Here is a 20,567-nt window from a genome sequence, read left to right as displayed (position 1 = left end):
AAAAGATGGCATCATCTAGTGGGCTCTGAAACTGACCTTGCACTGAGCTTCAGATGACGAACCAGGACCTGCATTTCAAGAGACTGAATTCATCGAATAAGAGTTCTGTGTTCTTACTCTCCTATCCCTCCACCCCCCAACACACACACACCATTAGCTTTCTGCATTCAAACAATGGCCCTTAAAGAAAGGGAAAGCAGTCTCACAGAAGGCATATAAGGCAACAAGGAGAATTCCCACACAATATATCCTATAACATTTCTGAACTAAAAACAAAAATGAATAAGAATTGCAAATAAAGATATTGGATTCTTCTAAAATTGCAGAGAGGTTTCTAAATGCATGTTTGTGTGCAATGTTCTTCTGAGCTGTTTTTGACATCTATACTAAACCCATGCATTGCTTAGTGATGGTATATGTTCTGAGAAATGAATTGCCAGATAATTTCATCATTGTGCAAATACCAAACAGTGTACTTACAAACACCTACTACATACCCAGGCTATATGGTATATACAGCCTATTGCTCCTAGGCTATAAACCTGTACAACATGTTGCTACACTGAGTAACATAAATGATTCTAACACACAGGTATTTATATACCCCAACATATTTAAACATAGAAAAGTACCGTAAAAATAAAGTATAAAATATTTGCTAAAAAGGTGTACTTGTATAGAGCACTTACCACAATCAGAGCTTGCAGGATGGAAGTTGCTCTGGATGCAGTGAGTCACTGGGGTGTGAACCTAAAGACTTAGGACATTGCTATACATGATTTTATAAACACTGTGCACTTAGGCGAAATTATATTTTTAAAAAGTATTTTTCTTTCCTCAATAATAAAACAAATTTAGCTTACTGTAACTTCTTTGTTTTGTAAACTTTTTAAGTTTTCTTTTTTTTTTGGCTTTTAAAAAAATGTCTCTTTACTCAAAACTGTATCACAGTGCCCTTGATTATCTGACAGGGATTTGAATTTCCTCTATAAGAACATTAACAGTGGACATATGGTGTGCTTTGTCTTTTCTCTCACCTATATCTTCACAGTATACCATTTTGAGACCAACACAGTCAAGCATCGACCACACTCTAGTCCACATGAACAGAGGATTTCTGATTTTGTCCAGTGCGTAGTGTAACACCTTGCACATTCACCCCATGACATAAACATAATATACAAAATATTGCTGCTGTAAAAAGTGTATATTTCCCTCTTCCCTTAAAAAAGAATCTGTGGAAAAGTATTAAATCCCCTTAACCTTCATAAACATACAAAGCTGTTCACACCTTTCAGTCTGTAACAGTCCATTTGAAACACAGTTTGGAAATCACTGCAAATTGGCTATGCCATTGCATTTTCTGTCCAATGTTGCCATCTAGAGTAGAAATGTGAAACTGAATATTTTTGAGCTACCAAAGCCTTTTACAACTAAACCACAAAGGCTGCTTAATGATGAAACAGCCACTTATCCGTAAGCTTTCTCCAAAAACTAGATGGAATGGAAGGAACTCTTCACAGGAAGGTGCCCACAGTGCTGAGGAGACAATATGGCTGCTAATAGATACTGGCTGTTGGAATGGAAGTACTTTTTCACGGTTGGTAATTTCCATACTGTCCCTGGTCATATCTATAAGGCCTCTGCTGGGGTGGCTGGGGTGGTACAGGTTGTGTTGGTCTATATCTCCCATACTGCTGACCTTGTCCTTGCGGATAGTTAGGATACTGAGGACCTGGACCACCCTGTGAAGGACCGTAGCCCTGCTGCTGTCCTGGGTAGCCCTGCTGCCCTGGGTACTGCTACTGCTGGGGTGGATATCCTTTTGTGGAGGGGGTCCCTGGTAAGCATCCTGTTGTTGGCCATATTGTGAGTTTCCCTGTTGAGGTGGTCTACAGGGAGGAATCTGTTTCTGACCCATCATATGATTGCCTTGGTTAACTTGACCCCTCATTCCCATGGGTGGCTGCTGTCCTTGGTAATGATGCCCATATCCTTGTGGCATACTGTACTGCTGAGAAGGGGGCTGCTGATGCATCATTGGGCCTTGGTTTTGTTGCATATTCACATTTGATCGTGGGCCATAGTTTCCCATTGGCTGCCCTTGACTCATTGTCATCTGATTCTGTACTGGCATGCTCTGTGATGATGGCACAGAATGGTTGTAACCTCCCATGGATCCATTGGCTACTTGAAGGCATATGCATGGAACTGTTTGTCATATTGAGTTGATTAGGTTAAGTTCCCTGCATAGGCATATGGTTAGGCCCAGGCGACTGGCCATTCATCTGGTTCTGCATGTGTGGTGCAGGAGGACCCCCATCTACCATTCCACCTGAAGGCATGTTTTGAGAGCATGGAGGTGGGGGAGGGCCGCTCTGATTCAGCACTCCAGGACCCATAGGCATATGGGCAGTGCTGGTAAAAGAGACTGCATATTTTGATTAGAATCTGCTATTGTAGCAAGGTATACCAAGTTTGTATGCAACATCTGCTGATACTGAGAACACTCTGAAGTCTTTCCTTTATTCTGATAGTCCATTATATACTGAATAAGACGGTTATTTTCATCCAACAACTTCTGGATGGTGGCAGGTGTGATCTCCCCCTTGCCTCGCTGACGCGGGCTGCGAACGCCACAGACATGTTGCTGCCATGACCGCTAATTGGCAAGTCCCCTAAACTTTTTAAGTTTTAACTACTTGAATCTTTTGTAATAACCTTAAATTAGAACACATACACACTGTAGAGTTGTACAAAATTATTTTGTTTCTTTATACACTTATTCTACAATTTTTTTATTTTATTTTATTTTTTACTTTGTAAACATTTTTGTTAAAACCCAGACATTAGCAAAAACACATTAGTATAGGTTTGTTTATGCCAGCATCATCGCATGCATGTGAGTAGTACATGGCACTGTGACATTATGACAGCTATAACAACCCAAGATGATGGGAATTTTTCAGGTCGATCATAATCTGAAGGGACCACAAGCATATGTCTTCTGTTATTGATGAAATATCATTATATAGCACACGACTCTATTGGAGGTATAATTGACATACACTAAGTTGTACGTATTTAAAATACATAATTTGATGAGTATCACATTTTTATGTGTCAGTGAAACCATAACTTTAAGTAAAAAATATGTATATACCTTCAAAAATGTCCTTTATTGTCCCTATATAACTCCTCCATTCTATACCTCTCCATTTTTCATTATATTCTCAATTCTCAATCAACTACTGATATGCTTTGTTTCTACAGATTAGTTTCCATATTCAAGAATATTATATAATTGAAATCATGCATCATATATTCTTTCTTTTCTGGCTTCTTTCACTTAGCATAATTACTGAAAAGATTCCTCTATGTTGCTTTATATTAATATATACATTCTTTTTCATATTGAATAGTACCCCACTATATGGAAAACACCATATTTTTTATCCAGTAACTTATTGATTAATATGTAGATTGGCAGGGATATAAAATGGCACAACTACTTTGTAACAGATGCATAATTTCTTAAAAAGCATGCCTGCAATACCAGCAACTCAGGAGGCTGAAGTAGGAGGGTTGCAAATTCAAGGCCAGCCACAGGAATTTAGTGAGACATTATATCAAAATAAAAAATAAAAAGGTCAGGGAATATCAGTGGGTAAGCACTTCTAGGTTAATCCACCATACCAAAAACAAATAAACAAAAAGTTAAAAACAAATAAACAAAAAGTTAAACACATCTTGAACATGATCTAAACATTATGTACCTTGATTTTCAAAATAAATTAAAGTCTACTCCCAGGAAAAAAACTTAGAATGCACATTCACAGTAGCTTTAATTTTAATACCACTGAATTTTAATGGAACTAAAAAATTATAAAAATTTTGGCCTTAAGGAGGTATTGTATGATAAAAAGACTACTAAATAATGGATAAAAGTGAAGTTCATTTAGCTTTAAATGATTTTTCTTTAAAAATAAAAAAATGAATAAATAAACTAAAAATGAGCCAAAGAAGTTTACTTAGGAACTTCCCCTTTTGAAATTTAAAACTCAGATACAATATTGGAAAAAAATCCATATTTCAAGACACTAGGCAATGAAGACAGTAAGATTTTTTTCATTTTTTAATTGGCAAATTAAAATCATACAAAATAGTGAGATTTGCTGTTTCATATTCATACAAGCACACAATATAACAATATAATTTGGTCAATATTGTTCTCCAGTATTTCCCCTCTCCCACTTATCTGCCCTCGCCCTCATCTCTTTTCTTAATTTTACTAGATCTCTTCACTTTTCATAGGATCTCTGCTCTATCTTTCTATCCCTTTATCCTCTCCAGCCACCACATCTGAGAGAAAACACATGACTTTTAACTTCCTGAGTTTGGCTTATTTTTCTTAATATAATGTTCTCAAGTTCCATCTACTTTCCTGCAAATGACATAATTTCATTCTTCTCTATGACTGAAAAAAACCCTCCATTTTGTATGTATACCTCATTTTCTTTTTCAGTTCATACATTGACACACACCTGGCATGGTCCCATAGGTTGGCTGACGTCAGTTGTGCTGCTATAAAAATGGGTATGCTTATATCATTGTAGTATGTTGACTTTAGTTCTTTAGGATAAATACTGAGGAGTGGCATAGCTGGGTCATATGGGGTTTCCATTCTTCATCTTTATAGAACCTCCAGACTGATTTCCATGGTGGTTGTACTAATTTACAATCCAACCAACAGTGTAAATATGTTCCTTTTCCCCTACATTATCTCTAGCATTTATTATTGTTTGTATTTTGGATGGTTGTTATTCTAATTGGAGTGAGATAAAATCTCTGTGTAGTTTTAGTTTGCATGTTTCTAATTGCTAAAGATTTCGGAGATTTTTTCATGTGCGCTGGCCATTTGTATTTTTTCTTTTGAGAGTGTCTGTTTAGTTCATTTTCCCACTTATTAATTGGGTTATTTGGTGATTTTTGGTGGTGAATTCATTGAGTCTTTTACATATTCTGAATATTAATCATCTGTTAGAAGAGTAGATAGCAAAGATTTTTCTCACATATTCTAGATTCTCTTTTCACATTCTTCATTGTTGGGGAGGCTCATTTATAGGGAAAACACAAGTGCAGAAGCCTTGCAATTTGATATCATTCCACTTCTTAATCTTGGAATTATTCTCTGAGCTTGAGAAGTTCTATTTAAAATGTTTTTACCTGTGCCTATTTGTTGGAGTATGCACCCCAGATTTTCTTCTAGGAGATGCCTAGTTTCTGATCTAATTGTTAGGCTTTCGATTCATGTTGAGTTTACTTTTATGCAGGGTGGATATAAAGATTTAGTCTTATTCTTCTATATACTGATAACCAATTTTCCCAGCACTGTTTGTTAAATAGTCTGGGTTTTTCCTACATATATTTTTGGCATCTTTGTCAAGTATCAGATGACTCTAGATCTGTGAGGTTTCTATCTCATTACAAGATATTGATTATTCTGCTTCTATCTCATTACAAGTTATTGGTTATTTAAGTTTTATACATCTTCTTAACTCAATTTTGGCAGATCACTTGTGTCTAGAACTGAATCCATTTCTTCTAGGTTTTCCAATTCTTTAGAGTATAACTTTTTAAAACAGTCCCTAATGACACTCTGGATTTCCATAAAGTCTGTGTGGATTTCTCCTTTTTCATCTCTAATTTTATTAATTTGGGTCTACTTTGTTTCTTTTGGTTAATTTGGCTAAGTGTTTATCTACCTTGTTTATTTTTTTCAAAGGCCAACTTTCTGTTTTGTTTATTTATTCTATATTTCATTGATTTTGTCTCTGATCTTAATTATTTCCTTTCCTCTATTAGTTTTTGAACAGGTTTGTTCTTGTTTTTCTAAGACTTTAAGATGCATCAATTGGTAGTTTATTGGGGATATTTCTGGTTTTCTTCTATAGGCAATCACAGCTATGAATTTTTTCTCTTACAAGTCCCTTCACAGTGTCTCAGAAGGACACTGTGTTACTATTCTTATATTATTCAACAAATTTTAAATTTCTCCCTGATATATTCTATTACCCATTCATCATTCAAAAGTGTATTGCTCAGTCTCCATGTGTTAATATTTTTTGTATTGCTTTTTTGTATTAATTTCTAATTCCATTCCTTTATGATCAGATAAATTGCAAGGAATTTTATCAATCTTTTTTATTTGCTAAAAGTTTTTTTTTTTTTTAGATATGAGGTGTTTCTCAAAAGCTCATATGTGAGATAATGCAAGAAAATTTAGAGGTTAAAATTTAGAGGTTATGAGAGCTTTAATATAATCAGTGCATTGATTTGCTAATAGGGATTAAGTGGGTGGCAAGCGTAGGTAGATAGGGTGTGGCTGGAGGAATGGGTCCCTGTGGTGTGCCTTTGGAGCTTATATTTTGTCTGTGGTGAAGGGAGCCACCCTCCTTCCTGGTGCCATGTCTCCAGCTACTTTTCTCTGTCACACACTTCTTCCATAATGTTCTTCCTCACCTCAAGCCCTGAAGAATAGTCAGCCCTCTATGGACTGAGACCTCTGAACTCGTGAACCCCAAATAAACTTTTCTTCTAAAACTGTTCTTCTTGTGGTTTTTGGTCACAGCAGTAAAAATGCTGACTAAAACCGTAGCCTAAAATATGGTCTATCTGGGCTGGTGTTGTGGCTCAGCGGTAGAGTGCTTGCCTCGCACATGCGAGACCCTGAGTTAGATCCTCAGCACCACATAAAAATAAATGAATAAAATAAAAGTATTATGTCCAACTACAACTAAAAAATAAACACTTTAAAAATATATGGTCTATTTTGCAGAAGTTTTCATGAGCAGCTGAAAAGTAAGTGAATTTGACTATTGTTGGATGAAATATTCTATATGTGTATGTTAAGTCCACTTGATTTATATTTTTTAGGTCTGAAGAATATTTACTGAGTTTATGTCTGGATAACCCATTTATTGGTGAGAGAGATATGCTAAAATCACTCATTATTAAAGATTATCTGAGTCTAAGTCAAGTAGTATCTTATTATATACTTAGATGCACCAAGATTTAGAACATAAATATTTACTATCATTATATCTTCTTATTGGATTTTTCCCTTTACCAGTATGAAGTTAAAGTCAGATTTAAAGAGAGATAGTGTAGCCAAATAAATCAGGCCTGATGGAGAAAGTGGTGTCTGATTTGAGTTCGGGAAATTGGAAACAGCTCCTGGGAGAATAAAAATGGTCATGTCTCCAAAGCCCTTTGATACTACTTCTCCTATAAAGATTATTAATGAAGCAACTCCTGAGCAGACAGGGAGCTGCTAATCAATGCCCCCTAGGATACCCACTCCCTTGCTGCCTAGCACTCCATCTAGGCCTTTCCAGCGCACCTGCTCAGCGCCTGGCCATTCCAACAACATCCCCCAGTCCCTTTGCAGGATGAGGGGAAATGAACAAGATAAGGGAGAAGAATGCAGAACAAGGGAAACTGTAGACATACAAAAGGGACAGGACTTTCTCATCCCACAGATTCTGCCTTTGGATCTCCTTCTTCCATCCAGGAGAAGTCTGTTTTACTATCCTTTAATAAAGCTTCTTACTTTCTACTCTTCACTTGCCTCAGTGTGCTTCTCTGGTGTTTCACTTCAATATTTGAGTAAGCAGGACTCATCTAGGTAACTAGTAACAGGCGGTATCAAAATGACCTTTTGTGCCTCTTAATTTTGGTCTGAAATTTGCTTTGTTGGATATGAGAGTAGCTTCTCCTGCTTGATTTGGGGCTTTGTTTGCACAGCATATTAATTTCCATCCTTTCACTTTCAGTCTATAGCTAACTTGGCTTGTAAATGTGAGTCTTTTACAAATTGGGTCCTGCATTTTAATCCATTCTGCCAGTCTATATCATTAAACTGAAGAATTGACACCATTTACATTGATCATTATAGGAAGATGTCTATTAATTCCTGACATTTTGATATATTTTTTCTAACATTTAATTTGGTCCTGTTTCACATTTGCTTAGCTAGTCTTCAAATGAGATTTGCCCATTAGTGAGCTCCAGAGTTTGCTTTTGATGTCTTCTGGATATAGTATTTCTTTCAGTATTGTCTTTAGTGACAGTTTAGTAGTCATGGATGATTTTAACTTCTGCTCTCCTTAGAAGGTTTTTATTTTTCCTTTGAATTTGATGTAAAGTATTTTTATGGTTTCTAGATTAATCTTGGTTGAAAGTTATTTTACTTTAGGATTTGGAACATATCATTCCAAGCCTTCCTGGATTTTAGAGTTTGTGCTTGCTGAGAAATCAGAAGTAATTTCAGTTGGTTTGCTTCTAAGTGCTACCTGTTTGTTTGTTTGTTTTTTTCTTTAGGCTTTTAAAATTTTATATGTGCTTTATGTTATGGGGACAAGCGCATGGTATACTGCATACATGGCATACATTAAGGGTGTCTGAGTGGCAAACCGCTCTCCCTTGCTAGGCATGCTTTCCCGTGCTAGGCATGCTTACCCCGTAGGCACCGCCCTGGGTGTGAGGCCACGTGTTGCAGTTCCTTTGCTTGCTCCACAGCCTGCTCCTCAATTGGTTGCTACAAGGACAGTTGGCCAGAAACTGCCTAGCTACTGCCTGAGTATATAAACATGGTAACTGGACAATAAAATCAGACCTGCTTTCTGTTTGGTCTCCAGAGGTCTTGATTAGCGACTCCACAGCCACACTCTCCTCTACCCTCTTCCATGAACCTTCTCGCTGGACAAGAGAGAGCCCATGCAATATATTAGTCATTGTACTTATAATGTGTCATGGAGAGGTTCTTTTTTATCTTGTCTACTTGGAGTTCTAAAGGTGTCTTATATCTGGATGTCCATTACATTCCCAAGATTTGAGCTGTTTCCATTAATATTTCTCTGAAGAGGTTATCCATACCATTATTCCATATCTGACAACCCTCTCATATTCCATGGATTCTTAAACTTACATTTTTAATGTTGTCCCAGAATTCACTTATATTATGGTTATGGTTACTTATTTTCTTTTCTTTAATATTCTCTGAATGTTTACAGCTGGCCACTTTGTCTTCAATCTCTGAGATTCTTATTCTGTCTGATTTTTTGTGTTAAAGAGAATTTCCACGGAATATTTTATTTGATTTATTGTGTCTTTAATTTCCAAGATTTGGGGTTTTGGTTTTTTTGGGGGGTTTTGTTTTTAATATGTCTACCTCTTTGTTGAACTTCTCATTCAGACTTTTACAGACATTTTTAATTCATTTAACTGTTAGAAAAATAGTGTTCTCTTGGAATTCAACGATCATTTTTATAATCATTTATTGTTATCTCAAACACTTCAGTATCTTTGGAGTCCGTAGCCAGTGAATTATGAACTTTAGGAGGTATTATATTACCTGGTTGTCTAATATTTCTTGTATTCTTTGTTGGGTTTTATCCATCTTACTGAGAAGCAGTACTCACATCTTGAATCCCTAGCAATAAAGAGGCAGGAAATGCGGTCTTTCTCAAATCTCTCATCTTGAATCCCACACTAATATCTTGTTCTCAGACTTTTAGCCTCCATAACTGTGAGAAAATAAATTCCTGATGTTTAAACAGAGATATATTTATTTTCTTAGTTCTTGGAAACATGGAGAAAACTCACATTGTACTGAACTCACTGTCCTGGAGCAGAGCCAAGATGGTGTCTGCAATCAGCCACTTGACAGAGGAATCAGGACAGTGATTTCTGAGCAATGGAAAATAAATTATGTGAGCTCTATAATGGCTCCATTTTATGGCCTAGAGAAAGTTTCTAGGCCATAATGCAGAGAGCATAGCCCAGTAGATTCCCTAAGATGAGCAAAGTTGAGAATCAAGGAGACCAAGCCTGCTAGAATCCGCAGCAACCAATACCATAAAGGAGAAAGAACTGCAGAGGTAAGTAGAAGTTCCCCAAAAACTGTTCAACAAATAACTAGACACAGGCCAATGAGGAAAATTCCTAAGGCTGGGAAAGAACCAACAAGAGGATTGGAGGAAGGAATATTCAACAAACATTAGAGGAGGGTAAAAGATGTTGTCTAACAACAGTAACACTAAAAAAGCCATGTTTTTCACAGGAGACTGGTCAGAATACACAAAAAGGTTTTGCCTTACTGGTTAGGAGATGACATCATTCTGTGCCTGCCTAACAAATCAAACTATTTCCAAATAATTTAACTGCAATCCACTATTAAATCTCATGAATAGCTATAATACAAAGCTGTAACTTAAAAAAAATAGTTGTAGTTGGACACAATACCTTTATTTTATTTATTTTTATGTGGTACTGAGGATCGAACCCAGGGCTTTACACATGCTAGGCAAGCGCTCTACTGCTGAGCCACAACCCCAGTCTCAAAACTGTACTTTGAAATTGAATATCCTTGCCATTCAGAAACTGGAGGTTCAAATAATAATATCTAAACACATGTGGGACACTGTATGTGTGGTACTAATTACAATAAAAAATAATGAGGATTTCCAAAAATAAGCTGCATCAATCAATATCAATCATGAATTCTTCAAGTTGAGGATAACCAAGAATGTCTGTAAAACAGGCATGTTTTATAATTCTGAAAATTTTCCTACCACATTTTACATAACTACATTATTGTCATCTTTGTAATGTTACATATGCGTGCGCACACACACACAAACATTTTCTTTCATATATCCTTTGGTTTAATAAATAGGTCAGCAATTTTCTGGGCATATATTAGAAATTACTCAAGACATACACTCTGAAAAAAGTATTAGAACACATAAAATATTGCAGACTCCATCAGCCATGATTTCTGCTAGAAGTCATGCCATGGCCCTGTTTTTGATCTATGGACTTGCAGGTTTCCATTTTTTCAGCCAGCACTTTACTTGCCACAAAACTCACAAAAAAAAGGGTTTCTCCTGCTTCTTATTTCCTCAAATTATGAATGGCCTGAAGGATAGATGATGCCAGTTGCCAAAGCAAGAGGACCAGTTCGTTGATTGAATGGTCCTATTAAAATTACAACTTGTCATGCTTACAAAGAGACAATACACAGCAAATAACAAGAGAAAGGAGACCAAAATTTGCAAGGCCTTCAAGTGAACCTTGGTGCTAAGACCATGGGATTCTTTTCCATAGAGTTGCATCCTCCTCACTTGTTTACACAAGGAACAGACTAACAACAGAAAACACATCAGGTGTGTAATAAAGGGTGAGAAGTTCACTAGAGTGAATATAGTCATATTTGAAAGGTTTATAGTGCCCTCAATTTAATCTTCAAAATCATGTTTCCTTTATATTTATTCACTATGTGGTCTTTTCTATGTTTACCACCAAATGACCAAAAGCCCAACAACATTCAAACCATATCATTAGAATGACACTCCTCTTTAGGTGAAGAAAAATAAGGCTGAAGAAATTGAGCAAATTGAACAAATAGAATGTGCTGAGGCTAGTAGCAAATGAGAGGATAAAATGGTTGGTTACTGCCCAGGAAATAAGAACAATTATTCTTATTTTCCCCTGTGTGAAGCTGGGTGAATCACAGCTTTATGTTGATATTAACTCTCCCAAATCTAGCAACTCTAGAGATGACCAAAGCAGAGACCACTCAAGATATTTCATCTCTTGTCCAGTCTCTGTAGTTCACTAAACTATGGAGGAAGGGAAAAATTTCCAAAACAAATTCTGCCTTTACTTGGATGGAAATTATGCTCAGTAGTAAATTTATTAAATCTGGGGTATGACAGGAGGAAGCCATTCCTAATATTTGGTTGTGATTTATAATTTCTTGACCTGAAGTTCCATCAGCAGCTATTTTCTGCAATGCACAATGAAGTTCTTATTATTTTTAACATTCTGTGACCAAGCAGAAAATGATCATAGTCTGATAAAGAATGAATGCAATAGTATCATATGGAAAACAATTGTTATTCCCAAAACAGCTCAAAATAACTCCTATCCATTTAATTTATGTTCTGACCATAGCCTGAAATCTTTCATAGCTGATGTTGAATGAAAATTGAGTTCTCATTTGCTAGCATGTAATTGAAGACATATTCTCTTTCATGCTTTTGCAGATTTTGGCCTTTTCTAACCTCTACATAACATAGGTCCATCCAGTTCGACTGTCAGCCAGCAAAAATTTAAAAGCTAATACATAGAATATGCCAGAAATGCCTAAATTGATAGATGAAGTTATTACATGGATATGGCCTGAGTAGTTCATTATCACTAGGATTCATTTTAACAAAACACTGGATCCATGTAAAAGGATTTGAAGAAAACAATCTCTACATTTGCCACGTTCTTCTTCGAAATTCCTTCCAGTTCCTAGAAACTCCCTGGAAAGCTTAGCCCTCCCTTCATTTGGTTGCTCATAAGTAGGACACACATACAACCTTTGTTCGAAATTCATAAACACTGACAAACACATGACACCATCACCATCCATACATTTCATTTTTTTGTCCGAAAAAATTCTAAGAAACAATAAGACATGACTCATTATCCTTTATCTTCAAGATAAAAAATGAATCTTGGAGAACTTGAAGAGATTTAAATACCCTTCTTTCACACTCAGGTTTCTTAACACATAATAATCCTCAAGCATGCCTATCATACTGAGATATTTTACAAAGCCTTCCTCCTGACTCTATCTAATATTTAATTGTTAACTGTTTAATTCAAATATTGGGGAATTGTATAGACATTCCTGAAATTCACTGTAATTTTCATTGGAATTGTATTATGTATAAGGATTTAGACCCAATTAGAATCTTATGAAATTCTTTCTGCTCAAAAACAGTCTTTCTGCTTTACTATGATTTACTAAATATCTCAATAAAATATGGCATGTGAGGCTTTATTCCAAGCGCCTTCAAGTTTTTGTTGCTAACAAGAAACAGTACAGTTTCAAGTCATATTCTAATTATATTTTACTGGTGAATAGTTATACCTTAGTATTATATTTGAGAATTTTCCTAAACTCACTTATTCTACCTGATAAGATTACCACTTATTTCCTCATAGATTACATTGAATTAGCCATAGATATAACACTACATGTTGGAAAAATAAATCTGTCTTGTAATTTGCATTCAAATTTTCATGAGTTTATTTTTTGTCTTTCTCATTTCATTGGCTAATAACTCTTATACAAAGCATCTACTAACCCAGGCAGCAGTGTAAAAGACTCCACTTTTCATTTTAAGCATGTTTCTGTATTTGTTTACAGAAGTAGATTATTATCCTTTATTAGGATATTATGCTTTCTTTCTTTATATATTGGTTAAGTGAAAAATTGATCATAGAATATTTCAACATACATTAATTGTTCATATTCAAGAAGGAGAGAAACCCACACTAAAAGTTGACCTATAAATGCTTTATATAGTTTAACTATAATGGGGTGGGAAGATAATGAGGGATTGAATAGAAAGAAGTAAAGATAGTTCTACAGAATATATGTGATACAGCAATCTGTATACGGGGTAAAAATGGGAGTTCATAACCCACTTGAATCAAACTGTGAAATATGATATATCAAGAACTATGTAATGTTTTGAATGACCAACAATAAAAAAAGAAAAAAAATGTGGATATAAATAATAGCCATTATCCCTAGAGCTAACACACAGCAAGCAACAACGACACTCCCAGTGCACATTCACACACACACACACACACACACACACACACACACACACCCCAATCCAACATTAAGAGCAAGACCTGATTGAAGAAAATAAACCGTGGTTCACTGAATGGAGCCTCTGGAACTTGCTGAAAATCCACTGTTTAGGTGCAGGGAATGTTTCCCACAGACAGGGGTTTGGCAGAGGTGTTCTATGTAAAATTATTAGAGGTACTGCTGGAAAAAAATTCCTGATAGCAAGGTGCTTTGGTCCATCACACATACAGGGGGCGTGGTATGAAGAATTTGCCTGTGCTACCCATCCAAGAACTAAAATGTCCAATTTATTAGATTTTTCACTTTTTGATGTAAACGTATGCACATATGCTTCGATTGGTTATGGTTACATTTCTAATGTTTTCCATATTTGCATCTTTTCTGTTTATTTATTTTTACCAAGAAATATTTTCTTTTACCTATGATAAAATGTAAGTGTTCTCTCATCAACATTTTGTTATAGTTTTCTATATGATTAATTTCTTCTTTCATTATTATACTCAGTCATCCATATCCACAGATCCAAAATCTGTAAATTCAACCAACAGGGGTTTGAAAATAATTGGAAAGAGAATTTTGTTCGTACTGAATTTTTCCGTGTTTTCTTAAATAGGAAAGTACAACAGTTACATATGTAGCATTAAAATATTAATTACTATAAGTAATTTAGAAGTGATTTAAAGTATAGTTCATCCAATTACTACATCATTGTACATAAGGAAATTCTGTATGCATATATTTTGTTGTGAACAAAGAGGCCAGGAACCAATCCCACAGACAGCAAAGGTTGCCCATATATGAAGAATATGAAGTTTGATAGTCAGATTTCTTGTGCTAACATTTTGATTATTTTCCATTGAAACATTTCACCATAATAAGTATTTCATTTGATATTTGTATTTCTCCACCAGCTTTTATTTGGTTGGCACATTAGTACAAATTTCAGCTTCATGTTACAAAGTTGAATGAATTAGCAAAAAGTTTGTGCTTTAGTTAGATAAAGCTTATTTATCTCTCATCTAACAAAGGTATCTAAATCTTGGTAGCTTGGAAAACAACATCCATGCCCTAAGATTGGGGTTCTATCTATAACCAAGAAGAGAAGAAAGCATACTGGGAACATCTAGCAGCCCTTAATATTTATATTCCCATATCTTTATTCACATATTTCAACCACTTTTTATTTATTTCTTTTAGGAATTATTCTTATATACAATACATAATAAAATATATATAAAATTTATATTATAGAATATATGAATATGTTACTGAAAATATATGATATATAATATTGTATATAGGTATGTATAATAAATATGTGCTGATCTAAAATCTGAGTATCTCTACATTTTTAGTAACTAAAGTAATTCGTTAATGAATTCCTGATAACTTGGACTCTGACTAGCCATGGTTTCTCTTTTCTTCACTAATTTTATTTTTCTGTTTTGTCTGAGACAGAATTGCTATTATTATTTTTTCAGAACTATATATTTAGCAGTTTACTTTCAATTTTTTTTTTTACTTTTTATTAGGTAATACACAGTTGTTGATATTGGTAAAACTTTTTCTTATAATGTCTGAATTACATCACTGCTTCCTTTCAATCCAAGTAAAGGACTTGACATGCTTTTAAATCCCCTGGTGCTAGTCACACCTTCCAATATGTAAATGTAAATACTTTAATAAAGAACTTTATTAAGGAAGAATTTATGCAGAATAAAATTGAATAGGCTTGAATGTGCAGTTCATTTCATGTAGAATCTTAGCAATAACTTGCTTTAAACAAAAAATTTCAACTTTATCATAACATATACAAACTCACTGCTTATTTCTCAGCATACTTAGCATTTCATTTCCTGAACATCTTGTAAGGGTCCGGCGAAACGTCGGAGTAAGAGACCACAAGAGACTGTCTTATGCAAAAGCAGAAGGGTGGGTTTATTTGGAGACCAGCATGCTGGGGCCCGAGCCCTCAAGAGAGGTAGAGCCCTGAGAACCAACCGCTTGAGCAGAGCTTATATACTTTTCTTGGAGAGGGCAGGGAGGGAAGTTCATTGATGGGTCAGGGCGAGTGAGCAGTTTGCCTGCAACCGAGTGAGGGAGTGCATCCTGCAGTTTGGCAGTTGGGGACAACACATCCTGGGAACAAGATTAGCAAACAGTTCACAGTTGGGGACAACACATCCTGGGAACAAGATTTCAACAGTGTTTTGTTAAGCATATAGAAAAACAGAGTGACAAGTACCTATTTTATTAACCTTTCATTACATCTCACCTTCCTTCTTAAATTTTTTTCCTTGAATTACTTTGCCTAGGTTCCCATGACAATATACTGCAGAAGTCTGCTTAAACAATGGAAATTTATTTCCACATAGGTCTGAAGCCTGGAAGTCCAAGATCAAGGGGCCAGCAGGGCTAAATTCTGGTGAGGCCTCTTTTGCTGGCTTTAGGCAAGCCACCTTCTCACAGTGACCTTTATTCTGTGACCCCTCTTCTGTGACCTCAGTGGTCTTCCTCTGTGCACAGGGACTCCTGATATCTCCCCTCTTCTCATCAGGGCACCAGCCTTATTGGATTAGGGTCTCGCCCTCATTAATGACCTCATTTAACTTTAATGAGATCTATAAATGCCCTTTCTCCAAATATAGGCAAATTGGGGATCTGGGTTTCAACATTTAGATTTTAGAGCCTAACAAATCAGTCCATAAACATCTGTTTCTTGTATGTCCATTTGTAGCATTTATAATGAGGTATGTGTAGAAAATAGTCCCAGACATTTTATATGAAATAATATTAATTACTTAAATCTCTTAGGACAGACTTTATGCCAGGATTTTCAATTATAGTTGCACTCCTCAGTACTGTGAAATATGAATCAATTGTCTTTTAGCACATGATTTTTTGAAAAGATTTCTCATGTAATTCAAATAAGTTACTTCCCCCTTTGGATATTATCTGTCATTACTTTGTAGATAATTTCTGAAATTCAATTTAACTCTGATGGTTAAAAATCACAATGCATGCAAAAGTGAACATTTATGTGACGTTTCATAAACATAACACACACTATAAAGTTAACCATTGTTTTGACACAACTTTTAACATTCATCATTATTTTAATTGGTCACAGAAAAGAGAAACATAATCATCTTCATAATTAACACAGCCAATTTAGCACCTCTTAACACAGGTTATACCAAAAAAGATAAAAAGAGAATGATTCTTTCTGAAGACAAGGAAAAAAATATTATTTCAGAGTAAAAGGATTATGCTTACTGGCAAAACAGTAGGAAATTGTCCATTTACAAAGAAATGTGCCAGCCATAACAATTACTTAATGTTTTAAATGTTGAAACCATTTTATTATATAACAAACACACATACAAATAAGGATGACAAATAACTAGAAGGAAGAACTAAAATTATCATTATAAATAATTATATGCAGATCATGTGATTTTTCTATCTGCAAAAGACAAGAGAATGAGCTTAAAACACAAAGCACATATGACAGCTCAGTAAGGCAGCTGACTTTGATAAGCAAACAAACAAACCAAACAAACAAAAAAAAACTCTACTTTTGTGTGTACATATTATCCAGGTGCTAAATTTCTGTTCCTATGAAAATATTATTGGTTTCCACCTAAGTGGAACATAATAACATAATAGGTACATAATAGCATAAAGTATAACATAAACAATAATGTCCATTAAAAGACCATCATGGTTGTGATTTGCTACTCTATTGCACTAAAATAAAAATGGGGCTGGGGTTGTGGCTCAGTGGTGAGCACTTGCCTAGCATGTGTGAGGCACTGGGTTCAATCCCCAGGGCAACATTAAAAAAAAAAAAAAAAAAAAAAAACTTTATAAACAAAACAAAGATTTTGTTTTCGTCTACTTTAAAACTATTTGGAAGAATACAATGTACTTCAAAATGAGAATTTTACATTCTTAATAATGATAAAATGTACAAAGAATTCTTAAACTTAAAAATAATAAAACAGATAGGAAATGAGGGTTAAGGCAGACCAAAAATTTTGAGGAATTTTTTATTTAATTCACAAATTGTATCCTATACTTTAAAGGATGAATTAAGCCTATTTGGTTTCCAACCATCTGTATTTTATTCTTCCTTTCTTGTTTGATATACAAACTTGTTTATGTACTCCTAATGTAGTAAAATGTTTGGGTAGTACTTATTCAAAATTTAATTTTTTAAAATTTACAAAGATAAAAACCAAAAAAAGTAACATTGATGAAGTATCAATTTATAATATACAAAAATGTCTTGTGAGCTGATTTTCCTGTGGAATATGCAAGATGATCCCAAAATGGCCTATGAACTTGATTCAGGTCTGACATCTTTGGACCTGCACCTCAGCCAACACAGCACTGAAAGAAAGGCCTGTCTCAGCTTACAATTGCCAAGAATCAGAACATAGGAGTGGCCTGCAGGAAAAGCAATTTTAGTCACCCAGAAAAACAAGATGATTGGACTTTTCTCCATCAAATCGGTAATCCAAATTTGTAGAAGAAATGAAAGAAAGAAAGTGGCATACAGTAGCAGGAAGGCGATCACAGATTGCAAGGCTTTCACGTGGGCCGTGGTGCTGGGATCTCTGGACCCTTTGGCATTGTGCTGCATCTTCTTCAGATGTTTCCTCAAGGAGATGATTAGCAGAATAAATGTTGCCAGGGACACAGAGAAGGGTACAAACATGAACATAGAATTGGTGAATAAAACAACTTTGTAAAATGGTACATAATTCCTTGAACTGGAGTTATAAGATGTGTTTCTTTTAGATCCATCAATCCAGACATCAATATATGTGTTCATCAGTGCCAAATTTATAAGCAAGAAGACCAGGGACACAAGCAATGTTACTGAAACTACCTTTTTAACTCTCTGCTTTAGGTAAAGAAAAACAGAGTTAGAAAAATTGGCTATCTTCAAAAAATAAAAGATACCTAGGCATGTAGCAAACCAGGCACCAAAATGATTGCATACTCTCAAGAATATATAAACAATCCTAAATATTTTCCCAGGCACTGATAAAGCTGGGTAAATCACAGATATCCACCAACTTAGCAATGCAAACCAGAGCACACCAATTCTCGAAATTGCCAGAGCAATGAGGATTTGCTCAACTGAAGAGATCTTTCTTCTTCTGATCCAGTCCATGCAGTTCACCACTGCTATGAATCCATTTCCTAAATTTCCAATAATTAATTCCACAGTTAAAATGACTGTAAGTATACTCTGTATGACAAAACCCATTGTAAGAGAATGTCCTAACTTCTAATATTACTGCTGAAGACTTCTTCATGCATTCATCAAAAACGTTATGTACATCTGACTCTCAAAAGAGTAATGATATTGTCCATGTTAACTCACCTATATGCCAAACCAGCAAACACCAATATTTACTAATGGTTCAGTTCAGAGCTTTCTTCATGAAAATCCTGAATTTGTCCAGTCAGCCCAATTGACCTTCACCTAGATATTGTGTAAGTTTGCACATGGTAGCATGGAAGATTTTGCAGATGATGAAGAAAACACTGAACTCTCATTTGCTAACATGCAAATAAACAACTTATTTGCATTGTTTTGCTTTATCCAAAGAATTTAATCTGGCTATTTGAGTTCTGGCAAGAATCATTACAATATATATAACAGGTAGAAAGAATCCAATCTGGTTTATGGAATTTCCTAAGCACTGAGGTTTTATAAATACTTCAAAATTAGGTCTAAATAATGACCTATACATACATATGCTATTCAAAGCTCTTCCTATGGACTCTGAGATATATCCTAATTGTGCATTATTTCTTAAAAGTTCAGTACTAAGGCTGAGCATGGTGGCACACCTGTAATCCCAGCATCTCAGAAGACTGAGGCTGAGGTTTAAAGCCAAATTCAGAAATTCAGCGAGGCTATAACAAATCTAGTGTGATTCTGTCTAAAAATAAAAAGGGCTGCGGATGCTGCTTAGTAGTAAAGCACTCTTGGGTTCAATCCCTGGCACCAAAAAAAATTTAATACTAATAATACTTATTTGTCATCTACATTTTTTTTTTGGTACCTGGGATTGAACTCAAAGGCACTCAGCCACTGAGCCACATCCCCAGCCCTGTTTTGTATTTTATTTAGAGATAGGTCTCACTGAGTTGCTTAGCACCTCACTTTGACTGAGGCTGGTTTTGCACCCAGGATCTTCCTATCTCAACCTCCAAAGCCACTGGGATTACAGGCTTCTCCTTTACTTTTTACAAAGGCACACCTACATACACAGACACAAACACACTCACCCTAAAACACACATTTATTTGGATCACAATTCCCTTTTTTCCTATCTCAATAATTCTGATTATTCACTTAATCAAAATTTATTATGCATTTACCTCATGCTTAGAACTGTGATAGTTGTTGACACATTGTTTAAAAAATGCTTTTGAGTATATATCATAGAGTATTAAGTGTAAATGTTCAGTAAACTTGAACTATTTCACCAGTGGATGTGAAAACAAGTGGAAATCTTTCTGCTGTCCTATGAAGCAGACACTGAGGTGAATGAATTCATCTACACACAGAGAATCCTGTTCATGCTCTGCCTTTCTTTGGCCCAGCAGGGTCTATTCCTCCATCAACACCAGATACCTCCAGATTTTATCCACTTCCCCTCACCTTCTACCAACATCTGCTCAATGAACATCACTACAGACACCCAGGTAGATAATGAAGGATAATGCATTGCCTGGTCAAAATGGGGAGTAGCAGCATGATAAAATTGATCATCTTCAATAGCTAATGAAAAAGTCATGGATTTTTGTAACAAATTCA

General features: G+C 35.3%; 1 protein-coding gene and 1 pseudogene across 1 annotated transcript; both read right to left on the bottom strand.

Annotated features, from left to right (window-relative positions):
• Positions 1 to 1,570: 1,570 nt before the first annotated feature.
• LOC101967589 (protein SSXT-like) lies at positions 1,571 to 2,646 on the bottom strand (annotated as a pseudogene).
• Positions 2,647 to 18,062: 15,416 nt separating this feature from the next.
• LOC144365067 (taste receptor type 2 member 14-like) lies at positions 18,063 to 19,004 on the bottom strand. The gene has a single exon (XM_078015859.1). It carries the CDS (start codon positions 19,002 to 19,004, stop codon positions 18,063 to 18,065), a length of 942 nt encoding a protein of 313 aa, XP_077871985.1.
• Between the last annotated feature and the right edge of the window lie 1,563 nt (positions 19,005 to 20,567).

Source organism: Ictidomys tridecemlineatus, chromosome 6, assembly GCF_052094955.1.
Source record: "Ictidomys tridecemlineatus isolate mIctTri1 chromosome 6, mIctTri1.hap1, whole genome shotgun sequence".
In the NCBI taxonomy this organism is placed as follows: Eukaryota; Metazoa; Chordata; class Mammalia; order Rodentia; family Sciuridae; genus Ictidomys; species Ictidomys tridecemlineatus.
The sequence above is the reverse complement of the archived record's forward strand: the minus strand, read 5'-3'. Positions and strand labels throughout refer to the sequence as shown.

Bases quoted from the DNA above. Each gene is read 5' to 3' on its own strand.
- LOC144365067 (XM_078015859.1), bottom strand. From the start codon at position 19,004: ATGGGTTTTGTCATACAGAGTATACTTACAGTCATTTTAACTGTGGAA.